Source organism: Drosophila yakuba, chromosome 3L (assembly GCF_016746365.2).
Source record: "Drosophila yakuba strain Tai18E2 chromosome 3L, Prin_Dyak_Tai18E2_2.1, whole genome shotgun sequence".
Classification (NCBI taxonomy): Eukaryota; Metazoa; Arthropoda; class Insecta; order Diptera; family Drosophilidae; genus Drosophila; species Drosophila yakuba.
In genome coordinates, this window is record NC_052529.2 from 8,419,779 (window position 1) to 8,438,410 (window position 18,632).

Consider the following 18,632-nt stretch of genomic DNA (forward strand, 5'->3'; position numbering starts at 1 on the left):
TTCTGATTTTTAAGGTCAAACATGCCGAACTCTGTGTGAAGGATGTAAATCTGCATTAAACCATTTTTGAAAGTTCATTATTATAGTTTCTACTTACAATAAACTTAACATTAACTGCTGGAACTCAGTTGCGATCGGAGTATTTACTTGGTATGGTTTGGCTCAGTGAAACTGGATCAACAACATCTTAATCTACATTACTTTTTATTTCTGCCGATCAATTTACGTTTGTCAATTTTTTTACGTTGCTGTGTAAACATCAATGGCGATGTAAAATTGTTGACATGTAGAGCAGTTGTACGCTGTAGACAAAAGTTTAAAACATTGGGTACAAAATGATTTTGGTCAATGCTTTTGGAGTTTTCAGTCAAGAGAGAATTTTATTGTTCCCGAATTACCCTTGAAGTGGATTTCGCGGTTTCTAGAAAATTGATTTTTAATTCTTTCTACGTCTACCTTAAATTTAGCCCTAAGACCCTGACATTTTCTAAATCATGGCCAAATAATATTGCCTACTTTTAAGCCGAAATAAATACCAACTTCTTTAGGATAGACCAAAGAAAAACATCTAAAAATAGAAAAAAAAATGTTGGAACATATTATGTCGGAAGTAAGACATTGTATGGAAATGGTTTATTGCTTCGGCTTTTGTAAACTCTTGTAATATTACATCAGCTTAAATTTCGGGGTTATCTGACTGACTGACTGAACTCTGAACTTGAAAGTGTAAAATATTGCCGCTTTGTCGACTTCGAATCAATAATAAACGTACTCATAGATTAGCCATTACAAGTACGTTCCACAATGTAAGTCAAACGAATTTGAGAAAAATGTATTAACATTTAAAAGGCAAAATCCGGCAATAAGTTGCGGTGAGTGATACGATTGAACTAATTGATTCCAGTCAAACTGATGTGGACTGTAAGTATAAAACAACAAGAGCAGCGCGTGCCAGGCCCACTTGGAGCTATTCACTACTGAAATAATTGCCCTGAAATGCCGTTGAACTCGTTTGGTTAGAACCTGTCATTAGAAAAACACCGCCTCAGATTATTCAGTATGATTTTTTGCAAAACAAATCTAAAACTAGCTGAAATAATGTGTTGATAATGTGGACCCCAGCAGAGGGGCGATTTTTAGCTTATAGTATTTCCAAAAAATACAGTGGAACATCTGCAATGGAAGTGCAGTAAAAGTGAAACATCGTTTGCATTCTTATTTTAAATCTAAGTTATGATAAGTTATGGGTTAAGAACCCAGCTCTATAACATACATAACTGGTTTACCGAATCAAGCCTTCCTTCTCTACGTATTTTGAATTATAGATGCTCGACTGTATTTATGCTACATTATTTAGATTCAGTCGGCTAGACGACGGCTTCTGTAATGAGCTGAAATGGGATTCTAGATTCTAGAGACCCATCGGGACTGGCCACTGATAACCCCGCAGCCGCAGAGCTGGAGCCGCGATTGGACCGCATGTGGATGCCGTTCCAAGATCATTCACTCGCCCGATTGAACGCGATATTATTTGTATTATTTACAGGTTTCAGTGCGGATTGATTTTCGTTTTCGTTTGGCTGTGCTATGGGGCCTATCGAAAAGTCTATTTAAGCGCGCGATTTACTGAGTAACTAAATCAGTTTTAATTCGTGTGCTGAGCGGATAGTTCGTCATCGGAGAAACCCGAGAATCTTGTGAATATGTACCAGCGGCAGGTCTCCTTTGATAAGGTTTGTTTTTGCTTCAGCGTTAGTCCTCTGTGCATACCGGGTATAGAAAGTGAACCGTAAATTAGCTAATAAATTAAAAACAATAACAAGTTTATTATTTTGCGTGCTCGGCCTGAACTTTAGCAACCTTTGAGGAAAAAAAATTGAAATAAAATATATAAATATCATTTGATTATTTTGATTGAAATGAGAAAGCGGATCTATAATCTATGAGAGCTGTCATGGAATTGGGTTAGTTCGCAATAGTTGTAGACAAAGAAATACAGAGTGCTTTGTGAGCATTGTGAGTTTTTCATTTTTTAATAAGCAGTATACTAATGTGATTATTTATATTTGAAGTTGAAACAGGAGTTACAAAATAAGATGTAATATAAATACTTTAATAATAAAATGCTTAGACAGCCTTGCCTAAAAACCTTCTTAGGTCTCAAGATCTTGCAAAGTTAACCACATGGCAGACCTTCCCACAGATAAAGTACACCAAGTTCTAGGTCGAGTCCTTGGCAATATGCGCTAATTGCCATTGCGGTCGGACCTAAACCTTCAATGGGGGGTTCAAGCCAATACAAAAACAAACTCAATGCTTTTAATAAGTTGCAAGTGCTACAATTACAGTTCGTTGGCTCATATAAGGCTTCGGTTAAGTAATTGTGCGATTCGCGCCCTGGTAACCTCTGAAATAGGAGATTTGCTGATTGGTTATGCCTGCTCATAAGATCTGGGTGTTAAAGGCGAGGAACATTATCAGTGTTAAATAGTTTTGATTCACTGCTGGTAAAACCCAGGTCACTCGGAGTCAATCTGTCAAATTTTCAATTATGCAAGTACCTCTCAAATTTAACAATGAATTTCTTATAGCCAACGCGCGTTGAGGACTCGGCTTACATAGTCGAGGGTGTAGATATTAAGGAGGCCAGGAACACCTGTCTGCTGTTCTCGCCCAAGGACTCCTCGTTATCCAGCGGAGCTTTGGCCAACATTTTGGCCATCTTCAAGAAGCATGACATCAACCTGGTGCACATTGAGTCGCGATCCTCGCTGCGTGTTCCCGGTTACGAGTTCTTCGTGGAGGCCGATGGCAAATCTGGAGCCTTGGGCAAAGCCATCGAGGATGTGAAGGAGCAGTGCAGCTACTTTAACATCATATCGCGTGACTACAAGGATAATGCAACGGCTGTGCCCTGGTTCCCACGGCGTATACGCGATCTGGATCGTTTCGCCAATCAGATCCTGAGCTATGGTTCTGAACTGGATTCCGATCATCCTGGATTCACCGATCCGGAATACCGCAAGCGTCGCAAGTACTTCGCCGACATAGCCTACAACTACAAGCATGGTGAGCCGCTGCCCCATGTGAACTACACCAAGGAGGAGATCGAGACCTGGGGCATTATCTTCAGGAATCTTACGAAGCTCTACAAGACACACGCCTGTCGCGAGTACAACCACGTCTTTCCCTTGCTGGTGGACAACTGTGGATTCCGAGAGGATAACATTCCCCAGCTGGAGGATGTGTCCAACTTTTTGAGGGGTTAGTTCGATAACTATCCCATGATGGATGGAATTTGTAACATTCAAGAGCTGCCTTTCAGATTGCACAGGTTTCACTCTGCGTCCAGTGGCTGGACTACTCAGCTCCCGGGATTTCCTGGCCGGCCTGGCCTTCCGCGTCTTCCACTCCACCCAGTATATCCGACATCCCAGCAAGCCCATGTACACCCCGGAGCCGGATGTCTGCCACGAGCTGATGGGTCACGTGCCGCTCTTCGCAGATCCAGCATTTGCTCAGTTCAGTCAGGAGATTGGGCTAGCTTCCCTGGGAGCACCCGATGATTACATTGAAAAACTATCCACCGTAAGTGGCTCTTTACCCCAAACTTGTAGTTCAACTTGGTTGATATGTGAACTGTTTGTAGATCTTCTGGTTCACTGTTGAGTACGGCTTGTGCCGCCAGGAGGGTGAGCTAAAGGCGTACGGAGCAGGTCTGCTGTCCTCCTACGGAGAACTTGAGTATTGCCTCACGGACAAGCCGCAGCTGAAGGACTTTGAGCCGGAGGTCACTGGCGTCACCAAGTATCCCATTACCCAGTTCCAGCCTCTGTACTACGTGGCCGATAGTTTCGAGACCGCCAAGGAGAAGACCATGTATGTTATCTAATGTATCTAAAGAAATGTGTGATATTAACTTGAAATACTTTTAGTAAATTTGCAAACTCCATTCCGCGACCCTTTGGTGTTCGCTACAATGCCTACACTCAGAGTGTTGAGGTTCTCGACTCGAAGCCGCAGATTTCGAATCTGATGGACAACATCAACTCCGAGTTCCAGATTCTCCAGAATGCCGTTGCCAAGCTGCGCGTCTAAGTCGAATTCATATACTCTTTTTAACACCCCTCTCTTTACTTACTATTAGGATTGAATCGAATAATAAATATCATGCAATTAAGTTTTCGTAACTGTTTTTTGTTTTGCTTTATTACAACTCGGTATCGATAGTGTTCTTGATTTTTTGGTTTGATTAGCATGTTCAATTGGATTTGTTTTTGTTGAGCTCTTTTGAAAAACATATAAACAGTTATGTACAAAGGGCGTCTATATGTTAGTATCCTCATCGTACGCGTATTTACAGGCTTAAGCAAGTTCTACCGACTCGTTGTATAGGTATGTACAATTCTTAAACATTGAGTAACTAAAATTATTAAGGTAGTTGTAGTTGAGTTTAAGATAGTTTCTTTCCATTTACAAGTTCTAAGTTTTAAAGCATTTGGCTCTTTATCAGCTGCAGATCGAAGCATATTCGAACGAACTTTTCCAACAGCAAAATATGAATGCATTGGTAAATGGGGAATAACGATTGAACTAATGATATTTCAGTAATTCAGTATTTCAGCTGTCGGAAAAGATCGGGCCTAAAGAAAACTTATGGGAATATGTTCACAGCGAAATAAATGTCAGTTGCAATCTCAACCTGAGTTTTGAGTTATATATAATCATGTACAGAATAAAACTAAATCGTACGATAAATATAATTTTCGACCTCGATGATGAAGCCCAGTCTTGAAAATAATATGGAATTGGATTAGCTTTGCTCAACTCGTTCGCTAGTTAGTCGCTGCTCAGTAAATTAGAATACAAATAACTTAGGATTAGGCTTTAAGGTTCGATTTCGTATCAGAGATCCCTTTTGGCGCCTCTATGGCACTTACTGGATAAAGACTAACCCATGGAAACGATGGGCTTTCGCTACAAACTAAACATACCATTATGTACAACGATTTAGAAGCTACTTAAAATGGATTTTTTTGAGAACTTTTCTATAGTACTATATGTACCTATGTGATATATATAACACATGAAGGGGGCGGGGTGGGACAATACTCAGTCTGTTGAGATCTACAACTAGCTCTGGACTTCCGATAGAGGAGGAGGTTCGATAAAGAGAGCCAGAGGCCAAACTTGATAATACACAACTATGTGGATCTTTTCCTATCGCTAAAGAGAGTTATATACAGTGGGTACCAACTATTGACTACTGCCCGGTGCTGTGTGTGGCGAGTTGAATAGATTCTGTGATTGCTCTTGGGACATCTGGTATGGCAATATTTCCAGATCGTTTGGCAACTGATTTTGGTTCTGATTCTGACTGTTGAGAAAGGGATTCGAACTGAAAAAGTTGTTTGATTGCTGTTGCTGCTGCTGCTGCAGGATTTGCTGCTGCTGCTGTTGTTGTTGCTGCTGCTGTTGTTGCTGCTGCTGTTGTTGCTGCTGCTGTTGCTGCTGCTGCTGCACCAGATTGCTGTTGGAAGTGTGCATCATCTTGTTGTCCTCGCTCTGCGTTTCGGAGCCATCATCGCTGATGCCCATGTGAAAGTTGATCGAAGGACTCGATTCGGTGGCCATTTGCATGTAGGACAACAGAGAGTCCTCATTGTTATTTTGCGGGGGATTTGTACTGCGATTGTTGTTGCTACTCTGGTTGCCATTATTCTGATTACCGCCGCCATTGAAGCTTTGATTGTTGTTATTGCTGCCGGAGTTAAAGGGATTGATGGCGGATTGCGAGCCCAGCGAGTGCAGCGGTGATAGATTGAGGAAGGCGTCTATATCATCGATGTCCTCGCGCAGTAAGATATCATTTTGTTGCTGCAGCTGTAACTGCTGCTGTTGCTGCTGTTGTTGTTGCTGCTGTTGCTGCTGTTGCTGCTGTTGCTGTTGTTGCTGCTGCTGCTGTTGCTGTTGCTGCTGCTGCTGCTGTTGCTGTTGTTGCTGCTGCTGCTGTTGCTGCTGCTGACTTTGCTGCTGACTGTGTTGCTGCAACTGCGAGTGGCTCTGATGCTGCGCCTGCAGATTGTGCTGGTGCTGCGTGTGCAGATTCTGCTGCTGCTGCATCATCATCTGCTGATCCTGCTGGTTGAGCATCTGCTCCGAGTTCAGCGCGAAGCCATACTGATTGAACTGCGGCTGCACTGCATTGCTGCTGCTGAAGTTCATGCCCCGCTGGCCACCTGCACCCAAATTGCCCACCGCTGATGCTGTCATGTTGCCCGGTGCGAAACCCATCGACATCATGGGCTGCAGATATGTGTAGCGGGAGAGGAGCAGCTGCTCCGAGACGATCCTCAGCTCATTCTGCTGCTGCATGATCAGCTTTTGCAGCTCGTCGTGCTTACGCTGCAGCTGATCCTGCAACTGACTCTGCGTTGGCGTCATCACCACCGTGTCGGGCAGCATATCCGGTTGTGGTTGCGCCAGTGGCGAAAGAACTGGCGCCACCGGAAACGGAGCGATCACTGGTTGCATGGGAATGGCGGTGAGATATTGTGGCGGCTCCAGAAATGTGGGTGCCACCAGTTGGGGACTAGCCAGCGGATAGGCGGGTTGCGGGAACTGACACGAATTTCCAGTCATAATTTGCGTGGGCGCAAGCGGCAGGAGGGGCACCATTTTTTGAGTGCCCACTGTATGTTGCAGCTGCTGCTGCAGTTGCTGCTGCTGCTGTTGCTGATGTTGCTGCGGCGGATTCTGATGCTGCTGCTGTTGCTGCTGTTGTTGTTGCTGCTGTTGTTGCTGCTGCTGCTGCTGTTGTTGCTGCATGTGATGATGTGACTGACTGTGATGATTTTCTCGATGGTGATGCGATCGCTGCCGTTGGCTTTGCTATGAAAATTAAACCGAACAAATCTGAAAAATATTCTTTAATAAATATAGAGGTTATATGGCTACTCACCGAACTGACGTGCGTCATTAGGGACTGCCGACTGGTGACCGAATCCGTGGACATGGACGTGGAATCCGAGTCATTTCCCCGGTTGTTGTAGAAGTAGCACTTTCGCTTGGCCTTCGGCGAAATGCCTGTGGAACTGATATTCCCATAACTTGAGGCGGGACGCGATGTCTTCAGCGGATTTATTTGGCAGGAACCAGACGGTTGGACCGCCGAGGCGGACCACATGGGCGATGAGTCGACGGCGGGTGAGGTGGCTGCCGTTTCATTGCCCAAACTGGCGAGACTATTGCCCAGCAATGTGCCATCCAGATTCTGGCTGCTCAGCTCGAAGTCCCTCAGTGTTGTGGTGGCAGATGCGGATTTGCTGCTGGTTCCCGCGGAGGCAATGACTTTGCTGCTGCCATTGTTGGTGGTGCTGCTGCTGCTATTGCCGGACTTTTGGCCATCCTTGCGACAATCCTTGAGAACCTCGGCATAGCTGACCACCTTGTGGGTGCAGACCACGTAGTCCGGCTTGGAGTTGAACTGGTGGTAGCTCACATAGTAGTCCGTTTGCAGCCATATCCACTGCTGGCCCTTCGTGAGGAATCTGTAGTAGCAGGACTTGCCCTCACCCGTTTGCCTCACTATAATTGCTAATTGAAATGAAATGTATGCACTTGAGTTTGCTTTAGGCAACTTACGCTCTTCATGGCACGCCACAATGCTGTCCAGGTCATCGAAGTGGTAGTAATCATAGCCGGAAGTGCCCAGAACCTCAAAGGGCATATATCCAATGATCGGCGGTGCTCGGTGATCCAGAAACAGAAACTTCCACTCCATGCTGTGCTTCGAGGTGAACTCATTACTGGTGGGATCGATGATGCTCATTTCCCTGATCAGCTGCGGATTCTGTACGCGTCCCGTGCCCACGAAAACCAGCTTCTTGTCCACCTCGGCATTGGAGTGCTGCTGGAAGATGCGCGGCAGCACCGCAGGTTGTCCATTTGAGCCATTCGATGCCTCTGCACTGGTGGGCGTCGAGGTGTTGGTATCGTTACCTAGGGGATAAGCATCAGTGGAGGTGACCGAAACTCACTGCACGGGGTACCTACGAAAGTAGCCCACGAATTTGACCAACTCGTAGGCATTGGCATCCACTTTCTCCATGCCGCCGCGTTTCAAATGGGTGTAGAAGGTGATCTGGTTGCTGGAACTGATGTCCGTCTGTCTGGGCTCGATTACCGGCGTGGGATTCAGGAAGATGTTCAGCAGCGCCTCGTGGTCCATCTCGTAGGCCAGGTCGTATATGGTCATGTTGTACAAATCTTGCTGAAAAGCAAAGGTGAAAGGTGAGTGAGTACTTAGTTGCAATGAGAACAAATATTTACTTTTGCAAATGTAACTTTAATTATCCCATTACTCCTTTCATTTCGTATAAGATTCATATATAAGATTCAATTCCAAAAATTTCATTATACATAGATTAGTAAAAAGTGTGTATTCAAAATTTATTGACAATTTATCTGCATGGCTGTAACTCTTTGAATTTTGCTGCTTAAACGTTTTGAACTAGGCGTATTTGGTACTTCATTTGAATTCTTAGTCGGCGTAAATAACCTGAGTAATCTTCTCTGATAATTCCCCATCTTTGCCAGTAGTGTATTTCTGGCAAAGACGTTCAACATCTCTCAGTTTTGATAAGTAAAAATCCCTTTCCTTTGTCATTATCGGCAAAAAATTACGGTAACTCTGCAACTGCTGTTCAGGAGTTAGCTTTTCCGGCTCTGTAATTGCACCTTGACATTCAGATTTGGCAGGTGGTTCTTGGGGTGTTTCAGTAGTTTGACGATTGGACCTGGACGCAGAGCTATGCAACTTGGTTTCCATGGGCGGTGAACCAAGTCCCATAACTGCACCTTTGCGAGCGGCCACGGGATCATAAAGTCGACCCTCATAGTTGGCATCGAAGAACTTGCGGAACCACTGCAGAAACTCCAAGTTATCCTGGAATCGACCCTTGACCAGCCTGTCCAGGGGTATGATCTTATCCACACAGACTTTGTTGAAACACGCCTGTAGAAGCTTAAAATTTTGTATGTACTCATGCTCTAGGTTGGTGCGAAACTTGACTCGCTGCATCGGTATCGAATTGGCAAACAGCATATCCATTAACTGGCAGTACGCCGCACCGGTGCACAATTCCTCGACCTTGGACAACTGCGTCTTCAATGTATGATTCACCCAGGATACCATTTCCATGCGCGACGGATTATCGCTGGACACGTTTGTGCAGTAAACATTCACGGCCTTTGTTTTTGAATTCACATTCACAGACATCTTGTACGAAAAATTTGAACTTTATTAAATAATGTTTTTTTTGACTCTTGTCGAATATTGTTATGTGCCGAACGGGTACAAGTTGTCAACTGAATAAAATCGTTACGCATACTGAAAATGATGTTTCCCTGACTTTCTTAACTTAAAACCAGCTTACTTGGATGCTTTGTTTGCAGCACTAAAAAGTTTCTTAACTTAAAACCAGCTTACTTGGATGCTTTGTTTGTAGCACTTAAATTTGAACATCCAAATTGTAGTTCCTAGTTAAACTTACCGGCAGATAACCCAGCTGGGAGGTAATACTTTCCGAGGCGTAGAAGATGGAGCCCATGCTGCTGAAGACCATCATGAAACCATCGAGGGACTCCAGCATGAGATGAGTGTACTCATCGTTGCTGAGGAACGCGGGCTTCCAGTCCTGTTGTATTTCGAAAACCTTGGAGCGATCGGTGGCCTCTGATATCAAAACATTTGAGAGTTGAAAGGGCTAGCAATGGGAAATGCAGTGGCCTACCATTATGATTCTTCAGGAAGGCAATCGTGGACTTGAGCACCGTGGACTTGTCCATCTTTCGACTGGAGGTGGATATGAGGGCGCTCAGATCGTTGACCAGCGAGTTGAACTGATCCCGCCGCTTCTTCTCGCTGAGATTACGCGATTTCCTGCAAAGGTAGCTATGAGTTAAAAATAATCAATAGGCTGCATTTACGCTTAACAACGTCACACGCTCAATGTATCTCGTTTATCCAATAGTATATCACATTGAACGGCGTATTGCCAACCCCCTTAGGTGAGTGCGTTCGTGACCCACGTGTGCCGAGTCCATTGAGGCATTGTCTGGCGTTGATTAGCCACATATGCCCATATGCTATCACCGTTTCACCCGGATTTTTCTAAGGATACGCAGGATACAGGGGTTGGGTGCCCTTTGTCGCTTTCAATTTGCTGCGCTACAGTTAACTTTTCCATCCTGCCATTGACATTTGCATGTCACTAACTGTTTGATGAGCTGAGTTTTGGGATTATTGCTATTGTCAGTTTTTCAGTATGGTACTCGTAGTTTATGACGAATCAGCTTAGGCTTACTCACTGGTTTTAAAGTTAATTGAACATTAAAGTCCAAGAATTCTTTATTAAGATAGAAGATAGTTGTAACAACGAAGTAAAATGGTAGAAAGGTACCCTGAGTTTCCTTATGTTTAGTACTGTATCTCATAGTCAAGAATTCTTTATTAAGATAGAAGATAGTTGTAACAACGGAGTAAAATGGTAGAAAGGTACCCTGAGTTTCCTTATGTTTAGTACTGTATCTCATAGTCCAGAACTGTTTATTAAGATAGAAGATAGTTGTAGCAACGAAGTAAAATGGTAGAAAGGTACGCTGAGTTTCCTTATGTTTAGTACTGTATCTCATAGTCAAGAATTGTTTATTAAGATAGAAGATAGTTGTAACAACGAAGTAAAATGGTTGAAAGGTACCCTGAGTTTCCTTATGTTTAGTACTGTATTTTATAGTTCTACCCAATGGTTGATTTAATAAATGCGAATGGATAAAGTTACTCTAGCCTTTAATCTATATAACTCTTGCAAAAATATTTTAATAGAAATGCATTGCTCAATTGCATCCGTTGTATTACCACATGGGTTCTTCTCTAACTTTTCTTCTCTGCGTGATGAAATAGAATTGCGTTGTTAGGAAACTATTATGGTTATTTCTTAAGGTGTGTAAGCCATGAGAAACAGAACGTCGGTAAGTAAGCAATTATTACCAACACTCTCGTATTATGAAGCATTTCCTTCTGCCACCCTGGATATTTGATAACTACTTTCTTGCAGTTACTGAATTTTCCCGATACTTTCGACGTCATTCGGTGAACTTAATTAATTATTGCATGAGCTAATCGAATTCACACTCGGATTACAATTCATTGAGGTTGGCCGCAGGAGAAACGGATCAAGGCATTGAGTTACCACAAGTTGGCTTCCATTGACTGAATCCGAGGGGATGTGGAGGAAGGCAGGGATTTTTTATTTGACGACAGCAGCGGTATCCAAATACAGTTATTCATCGGATAAAATAATAAATAAATAATAAAAGGGGGACATTTCACTTTCGCCTAGTGGAAAATTTGCAAGCACGCCATATACACGTCTATTCTTTTACTTCTTGTCAACTGTCACCTGCAGATGGCCCATGGATTTGTGCTAACATCTAACGAATGCATAAGTGTGTGGGCACTGGGAGAATGTACTGAATGTCTAGAGAATTTACCTTTTTGTATCATCCTTGTCGTCGCTCTCGTCGTCCATTTTCGGTTCTGTAGGATAGTCCACTTCCAGCCGCACAATAATTAAACTAGTGCCGGTATAAATGCGAATTAGAAACCGAGAAAGAACCGTAGAAAGTTCGAAACTTCCACTTCTTTTGAAGACTTGCTCACAAATGCCACAAAGTTGAATTACACGCTCACATCATTTTGTTCATATGTGCCCTTGGTTTTTGGTTCAAAAGTTCAGGTAATGTTAACGCAACAATTGATTTCCATATGCTCAATATGCCACATTTTGTATAACTGCAAAGGTTTATGTTTATACTAATTGATTATTTTTGTAACTTTGTTGCAAGTTCTTTTCCCGACGCGTTTTTTTTGTTCCGAAAATTAGTGCCAAACGCCGCGCTGTGCCAGCAACAAGTGCAGTTGTGGTTCTGTTTCGGTTTCGCTTTTGGTTTCGCCAAGTGGCACAGCAGCATCCTTTTCGAATCGGTTATCGCCAGGTTATGTAATTATAAGAATACTCATAAGCTGCGCCTGCGCAAGCGAACCAATTGGAGGCCCCGTGGCCAATTTGCCAGTTGGCCGTGCCAATCAATGTTGCACATTTGCAACCCCTGAAATGTATGCTACGCTATTTTGTCATGTTACAAAATGCGTTCACCGAATGCCATAACAACCACTGCTCGGTGGTTGGAGCAAGGTGTATTTTTTGGAGTGGGAATGTAGTGGGTTGGGTGGCTTTGCGCTTAACCAGAAACTAGAGTGTGAGTGGGGCAGCTGCCAGCCAATTGCCTGGCTGCAGCGGGAATTTGAGTGCGGATGCTGGGTCCGTTTTCCAGCTAAAAATAAGCTGGCATACACGCTATCAATTGCGTAATGCTCCGTGTTTGTGTTTGCCTGACTGTCTCTCTTCTATTGATTTCTTTTTTTTTTTTGAATTCGACACTTTTCAATCATTTCCTGCACCTTCAGCCATCCTTCTTAGCGCACGCAAAATTATTCACTCTTAATTGACGGTCCAGCATTTGAGGGGCTTCGGCGAAAAGCAATTTCTTGCCAAACAACGACTTGAAAACTTGAAAACTTTTCAGCAAATGTCAAAGGTTCTGCAAGCCTGTTAAATGCATTCGACCAGTTGGAAAGGGGTTGAGACTGGATTCCCTGAAAGCCGCTGACGTTCAAGCGGGAGACTCATTTAAAGCTGGCACATTGACGAAAAATCTGTGTTTAATTAAAATGTGCAAAGCAGCTTAAAATTACACAGCTTTGCAAACTGCCGTGCCAGTTGTAATTAATCCGTTTACCTCCGTTTGACCAAGGGACCCGCAGTGCAGCTCATAATTTCCCACATGTATACATTTTAAATACACATCAAAGGCCCAAAAGTGTCCCGTTCCTTTTGGCCAAGTGTTGCTGGTTAACCGTAAGTAGCTGTTGGCCCAGACCCAGACTTCAAATGCTGCCCAGATAATTGCCAATGACTCGCTTAATGGCTCGTGTTGCAATTAGTGCGGTTGGTTTGGTTTGCTTTGGTTTCTCGCAAAGTGCAAAAAAGCAAAAAAGCAGCCAGGAAAAGAGTTAAGATAGAGACATATAGAGTGGGTGTCAGGTATTATTATTTAATAAGCTAGCTTTGCCCAAGAGGAATGCGGTCCAATTACAACTAGCACAATTATAAACTCTGGAATTATTGGGTCAAAGAAAATAGTTTGATTGCCTCTATAAAGCTTAGGAAATCTTAAAGCTGTTTATAAGAAGTCCAGTCTCTTTTTGTTATAATTTGTGTATAAATCTCAAGTGGAAAGACTATCAATCACTTTCTAAAATGAAGACTTCATTAATCTCCATACAACATGATTGAATGGGTGATCCAAAGTTGCTGAAGTGACGAGTTAATAACGCTTCTATAAACATTAGTAACTTTTAAACAGATCTGAGCAACTTAAATGATTATATTAAGTCCTAAAGTCGTAAGTGCTTATTGGAGTGTTGGAATATGAAAATGGATTCTACTTTTCCAATCTCTTTTGGCCTTCACCCCAACGAATTGAACTGCACCAAACTGCTTTAAAGCCATCATCGAATTGTAGACAGTTTGCGATGTAGCAGAATAATTGAAACCCATCATCTATTGCAAATAGAAGCTGATGTATAAAACATATGACATTGTTGCTAATACTATGTATATGTGTTCCATAGAATATCTATCTATATCCATATGCACATTTGCAATGCGGAAGGCAGTTGGAAAAAGCACAGAAAGCCGGTTGTAGTGCCAGGTTTACTCAACCCAGGCGAAGATCGTTGACTGACCTACTCACGACGTCGGGAGATATAGTGGCCATATCTCTGCCCACTCGCCCCGTCCCGCTCCCTCACACTCTCTGGCCATTGCTGTCTCGCTCTGGCGCACTGGCAATGCGGCAACTAACGTCATTTGATTGCATTTGTAAAGCTTCGCTCAGTTACAGAAATTATCGCATACTACCTATGTGTGTATATATGCACCCCATCTATCTCTCTCTTTCTCTCGCTCTCCCTGTCTCGCTTGCGCTCTCGCTGTCTCTGGATTTCTTTGTCAGTGAACTTGAGCTTTTGCTTGGCAATGCTAATTGCATTGCGATTACAACATAGTGTCCGTGTGTGAGTGATAATACTCAATACTCATACGACCCGTTGTACAGCTTTTCTTCCTCTTCTTCCTTCTACTTCTCTTTCCGCAAAAAACTTGTAACACTTTTCGTCGCGCTCTGGCGTTTGTTGTTTTAAACTTGACTTAATTCAATTTTTCACTATTATTTTATTTTTACCTTTACCTCATTCATTGATTTATTTCGACGCCGTTCGTTTCCACTTATTTTAACCAGACGCGACTAAATTAGAATCTACAAAATTCCGAGCTCATCAGCGAAAGGCTTGATTATTTTATTTTTATGTGGTTTTCTAGCTAAGTTGTTGCAAGTTGTACCGCAAACGGATCTTGAATTTGTTCACTGCCCTAAACGCTTAACAATCTAATAATAAATTAACGGATGTGATGAGCACTAAATAATTGCAGCCTACTTCATCATCGCATTATTCGATCTTTAAGATGATTTTGCTTAAATGATTTATTTAGAACTGAAATTTACTCAGTTAAAACTACAAATTTAAAGAAAATAATTGGGTATGCTTTGAAGTGCATAATATTGGCAAAGTTCGAGTGAATCGCCAAGTGGAAATTTTTAACGACTTCCATTTAGTATCGATTAAATTCTGAGTAATTAAAAACTAGTTCGATTTCACCTGAAGGGACAAAAACCCATCATACAAATACTAAATTAAAAAGGCAATGTAAATAAAATCATGCACCTACAAGTTTTTAGTCCAAAGTTTTTCTTTCTCTAGCTATTAGTCATTATATATTGAAGAGTGTATTTTTATATAATTACGCTTAACTGAAGGCTTTCCTTAAGTTACTGTTCCTTGTTACTACCTAAATTTTGTTAAACAAAAAATAGACGTTGTCAATCAGTTGCTTATCTCACCGTATCAACAACTAGCCATATTTGCTCTTGGTGAAAATGAAGTATACGCTCTGCAAGCCCAATCAAAAATGACCAGAAAGTGCAGCTAACTGCAGTAATTATTTAGCAGCGTTTCGTAATTGTGCCCCATTTAATTGAAATAAATAAAAAAAAAAGAAAACAAGAAACGAAGTTTTATCACTTGTAATGTTTAAAAACGTTTTGCATGTGTTTATAGTTTTTTAGTTGTCAATTGAAGTAACTTTTACTGAGAGCGTGTGCGACTACCGCATGATCGCACACCACTGCACAAATGCACACGCGCACTCACACCATCGCAGCACACACACACACACTGACAGACTGTGTGCGCACACAGATACTCGGGGCAGGCAAACGCTGACGGTGACGTTTCAAAAACTCAAAAAGACGCCACATCCGAGACCTGAGACTTGTCAGCCAACAATAAAAAATGCAACAAAAATTTAAATAAAACAAATGGAAAAAGTAGGGTTGCAAAGCAACTGGCAAATTACCTAGCTAGTTTAAGTCGCTGGAAATTCATGTAATTAAGTAAATCTATCACACAATAATAATGAAGACGTTTATATTGAATTCATTCATTTAATAATACTGAACTATGTGAAATATATAATCAATCTGGCGAAATTAAACTAAGAACAATATTATACTCGCATAATTTATACTTCTTGAATTTATATATATTTTATAAACATCACTTCCTAAAGGGTAGAAATGCATTATAATCTGATAATAGCTAACACAAACACTATAGGCTCAGTAGCTTTATATTGGCCCTGAATTCCGACTTTCACAGTAAACAAACGCTACAACTCAATTGAAAATTTAAACAAAGAGTAGGCTTTTAAAATTCCTTCCGAATATAAAGACATTTTATACAAATTATAAATTGAACTATGGGTATGTGGAATAAGTCCCCCTCACAGGTAATTTGTTTTCAAATTTGTTGGTTGAATGCACTTTTGCTTTAGCGAGAAGTATCTCAATTTGTTCCCTCGTATCTCATCCTTGGTTTTTTCCTTATCTTTTTGGCGCGGCATTTTTCTTCTGGTATTATTTTCACTACCTATTGCACTTTTATTTATATTTTTTTTTCTATTCACTTTTGCTTTGCTCACTTCACGATTTCGCCGCAGCTGATTTGTAATTGTAGCTTTTGAATCTGGCGCACAACTTTGGTAATTAGCAGTTAAAGTATTTAATACACTTAGGTATTTTATATTAGCTTCATAAGTTTAGATGCACTTGTTTTGTAAAATTAGTATGTATTTTCTGCTCAGATCAATTTTGGAGCAATTGGATTTCACATTTATAATTTATTGCAACATGACGGACATTTATTTATAACTACACTTTCTTCCTTGGCTGTTTAAAAACGCCCATTTTTATATTGACTATTTTTTTATCCATTTGTATATATTTCTTTTGGCGCCCTTTTCACTTTTGTTTTCTCCTGCTCTTCACTTTGTTTCTTCAGGAATTATTCCACATTTGTTCCTGCTTTTATATGCAATACATTTCTAAAAGTTACATAATAACTTTTCCCGTTCTGCTTTGCTCACTTTTTTATACTTTTCACCGACTTGCACTTGGTGACATATATACCCAAATATATCACAAATGATATCCAATAACAAAAAAATACACGTTTTAATATGTTGATGGTAAAGGGTAAACACGATTTTTTTTTGGCAATATCAGCAGAAAGAAAGAAGAAAGCTACAATTTGTCCTAAGCGCAAACCAAAATATCCAACTCAACTTCGAAACAGAACCGAAAATGCGAAAAGTGTGTAATTTGCGATCGAGTTACAGGCAGAGACAATATCGACGGCAGACGGCTTGACTTTGCTTCGGATCGGCCAAATACCTGTGATATAAAACAATAGCTGCGCGCGTTGGAAATAAAAAATAAACCCGGGAGAAAATGCGAATTGCGAAAAGCGCAAAACCCGATTCGGAAAAATAAAGAGAGAGAGATCCGCTCGTTGACGCTGCGCTTGCTGGACTCAAACTGAATAAATGCACGAGAACCGCACTGCAAGTTCTAAGCTGGCGAAAATAAAAAATAAACTACAAACGCAAAAAGCCCGTGGATAAACGAAAAACCACGAAATGCATCGAAATGTGAGCGTTCTCACCGATACAAAGATACGATACGAAACTGAAACAGAAACAGAAACAGAATCGTTCGGTCGAGAGAGTCGGTCTACAAGTCTGTTTTTAAAGGCAAAAGGCATTTGCCGGCCGGGGCGTATACGCGATATGTGCAAGCATTCCGAGCTCTACCTCACTGACTGATTGAGCCCCGGCACTCGGCTATTATTTAATATGCTCTCAGAACTCAGAACTCAGAACCCATCAGCCACATCACTCAATTGCACCGATCGTGAACCTGAGTTGAGTCTTTATCTATCGCTCTATCAAACTATCAGCACACTCAGGGGCACTCCGTCTAGTGGAGGGTCTCTCTCGGCTGGGATAGTATCATGATTTTCTATAGTTTTCTTTCAGCCTTTCTGTTTGTTGTCCGATATTCCGCGTGTTTCTGGCATTCCGTCTGGAGATTACAGATACTATACCAAGGGTCTCTCGGGGGTCTCGCAGGGGTGATTCAACGGGCTTTGTTTGCCCGCGACTTAAGTTCAAGGTCTGTGAGGCAGGGGTGAGTTTTCCACTATGGGTAGTTGGTCCAACAAACCTCAGCATTTTGTCTAGCCTAATCTATGAAGCTTTCTTTATAGCCATATATTTTATATTCACTTACATATAGTACTATCAAATAGATCAAGCAAATGTGCGTAAATGCAACCTGAAACAGTGTTATGCAAAAATAAATTATAATTTAAAATTATAAGAGAAGTTGAACAATATCTTACTCTTCATATAAACAAAAATTGTGTAAATATTAAATATGATGTAATTAAGATAGAAGAACTAACAGTAAGATGGCAAAGATGATCATTAAACTTGCAAGCTGTCTTATCATCTTTCGTTAAGCTACTCTTCTTATTCTCAAGACTGCGAGATTAGCTCTTCAATGCGTACTCAAATTCCATATAAATTTCTTTTAATATAAACGATCCTTACCTTTGGCTTCTTTGTCATACCATGTCTTTAAAAACAATACAATTGAAATTCAGCAACGAATGTAGCACTACGACCTCACTTTCTGCAAAGGTAGCACACAAAAGTAATAATTCTGATTCTTATTCCATGGTTGCCTAATCGCGAACCGCTTGCACCAGAAATTCGATATTTATTAGATGCTTACGTAACATTTCAGCACTCGATTTGCAATCTACAAGATTTTCTCGATTTGATTTGAAAGTTTTATAGGTTTATGCAACGCACAGGATGTATATGTAGCTATTCAGCAATGCAGTGGAGTAGTCAGAACAACTTTGTTGTAGTTCCAACTGAAATTCAATAGTAAGCTTTTTCATCAAACAGTTTTAAAAGTTAAAGAAAAAAGGCATAGTTATGTTTCACATTTATTTTATATTTTAATTGTTTTCCTCTTTATTT

At 41.3% G+C, this 18,632-nt stretch overlaps 4 protein-coding genes across 8 annotated transcripts in view; 2 read left to right on the forward strand and 2 right to left on the reverse strand.

Moving 5' to 3' along the window:
• Nucleotides 1–127, forward strand: part of LOC6533362 (multiple epidermal growth factor-like domains protein 6) — a 34,842-nt gene extending 34,715 nt beyond the window's left edge. For all 3 annotated transcript variants that reach the window (XM_039373709.2, XM_039373708.2, XM_002094051.3), the window contains one exon: nt 15–127. In XM_039373709.2, coding sequence (XP_039229643.1) covers nt 15–59 — 45 coding nt within the window. In that variant the 3' untranslated portion in view covers nt 60–127. The remainder of the gene's footprint in view (nt 1–14) is intronic.
• A 1,491-nt stretch (nt 128–1,618) lies between these two features.
• LOC6533363 (protein henna) lies at nt 1,619–4,190 on the forward strand. The gene is made up of 5 exons (XM_002094052.3): nt 1,619–1,733; nt 2,592–3,264; nt 3,326–3,588; nt 3,650–3,879; nt 3,936–4,190. Exons 1-5 carry the CDS (start codon nt 1,704–1,706, stop codon nt 4,096–4,098), a joined length of 1,359 nt encoding a protein of 452 aa, XP_002094088.1. The 5' UTR covers nt 1,619–1,703; the 3' UTR covers nt 4,099–4,190.
• On the reverse strand, nt 4,177–14,454 carry LOC6533364 (circadian locomoter output cycles protein kaput). Of its 3 annotated transcripts, none has more exons than XM_039373696.2 (7): nt 11,554–14,454; nt 9,795–9,955; nt 9,555–9,736; nt 8,056–8,272; nt 7,645–8,001; nt 6,962–7,587; nt 4,177–6,891 (listed from the first exon to the last, which is right to left on the reverse strand). In XM_039373696.2, exons 1-7 carry the CDS (start codon nt 11,589–11,591, stop codon nt 5,257–5,259), a joined length of 3,216 nt encoding a protein of 1,071 aa, XP_039229630.1. In that variant the 5' UTR covers nt 11,592–14,454; the 3' UTR covers nt 4,177–5,256. The 3 variants fall into 3 exon arrangements, with proteins under 3 accessions (XP_039229630.1, XP_015049950.1, XP_039229631.1); XM_015194464.3 differs by having other exon boundaries at nt 9,795–9,943; nt 11,554–14,452; XM_039373697.2 differs by lacking the exons at nt 9,555–9,736; nt 9,795–9,955; nt 11,554–14,454 and adding an exon at nt 8,332–8,422.
• LOC26536340 (microtubule-associated protein RP/EB family member 1) lies at nt 8,327–9,391 on the reverse strand. The gene has a single exon (XM_015194465.3). The coding sequence runs from the start codon at nt 9,278–9,280 to the stop codon at nt 8,543–8,545; it is 738 nt and encodes a 245-aa protein (XP_015049951.1). The 5' UTR covers nt 9,281–9,391; the 3' UTR covers nt 8,327–8,542.
• Nucleotides 14,455–18,632: the final 4,178 nt, after the last annotated feature.

What these genes read in the sequence shown, in the direction of transcription:
- LOC26536340 (XM_015194465.3), bottom strand. Translation starts at nt 9,280, where the DNA reads ATGTCTGTGAATGTGAATTCAAAAACAAAGGCCGTGAATGTTTACTGC.
- LOC6533363 (XM_002094052.3), top strand. Translation starts at nt 1,704, where the DNA reads ATGTACCAGCGGCAGGTCTCCTTTGATAAG. An exon ending in TGTGTCCAACTTTTTGAGGG is followed by an intron (nt 3,265 to 3,325) that starts GTTAGTTCGATA and finishes GCTGCCTTTCAG; the next exon opens with ATTGCACAGGTTTCACTCTG. An exon ending in ACCGCCAAGGAGAAGACCAT is followed by an intron (nt 3,880 to 3,935) that starts GTATGTTATCTA and finishes AAATACTTTTAG; the next exon opens with TAAATTTGCAAACTCCATTC.
- LOC6533364 (XM_039373696.2), bottom strand. Translation starts at nt 11,591, where the DNA reads ATGGACGACGAGAGCGACGACAAGGATGATACAAAAAG. An exon ending in TGTGGCGTGCCATGAAGAGC is followed by an intron (nt 7,588 to 7,644) that starts GTAAGTTGCCTA and finishes TAGCAATTATAG; the next exon opens with TGAGGCAAACGGGTGAGGGC. An exon ending in TAATGACGCACGTCAGTTCG is followed by an intron (nt 6,892 to 6,961) that starts GTGAGTAGCCAT and finishes TAATTTTCATAG; the next exon opens with CAAAGCCAACGGCAGCGATC.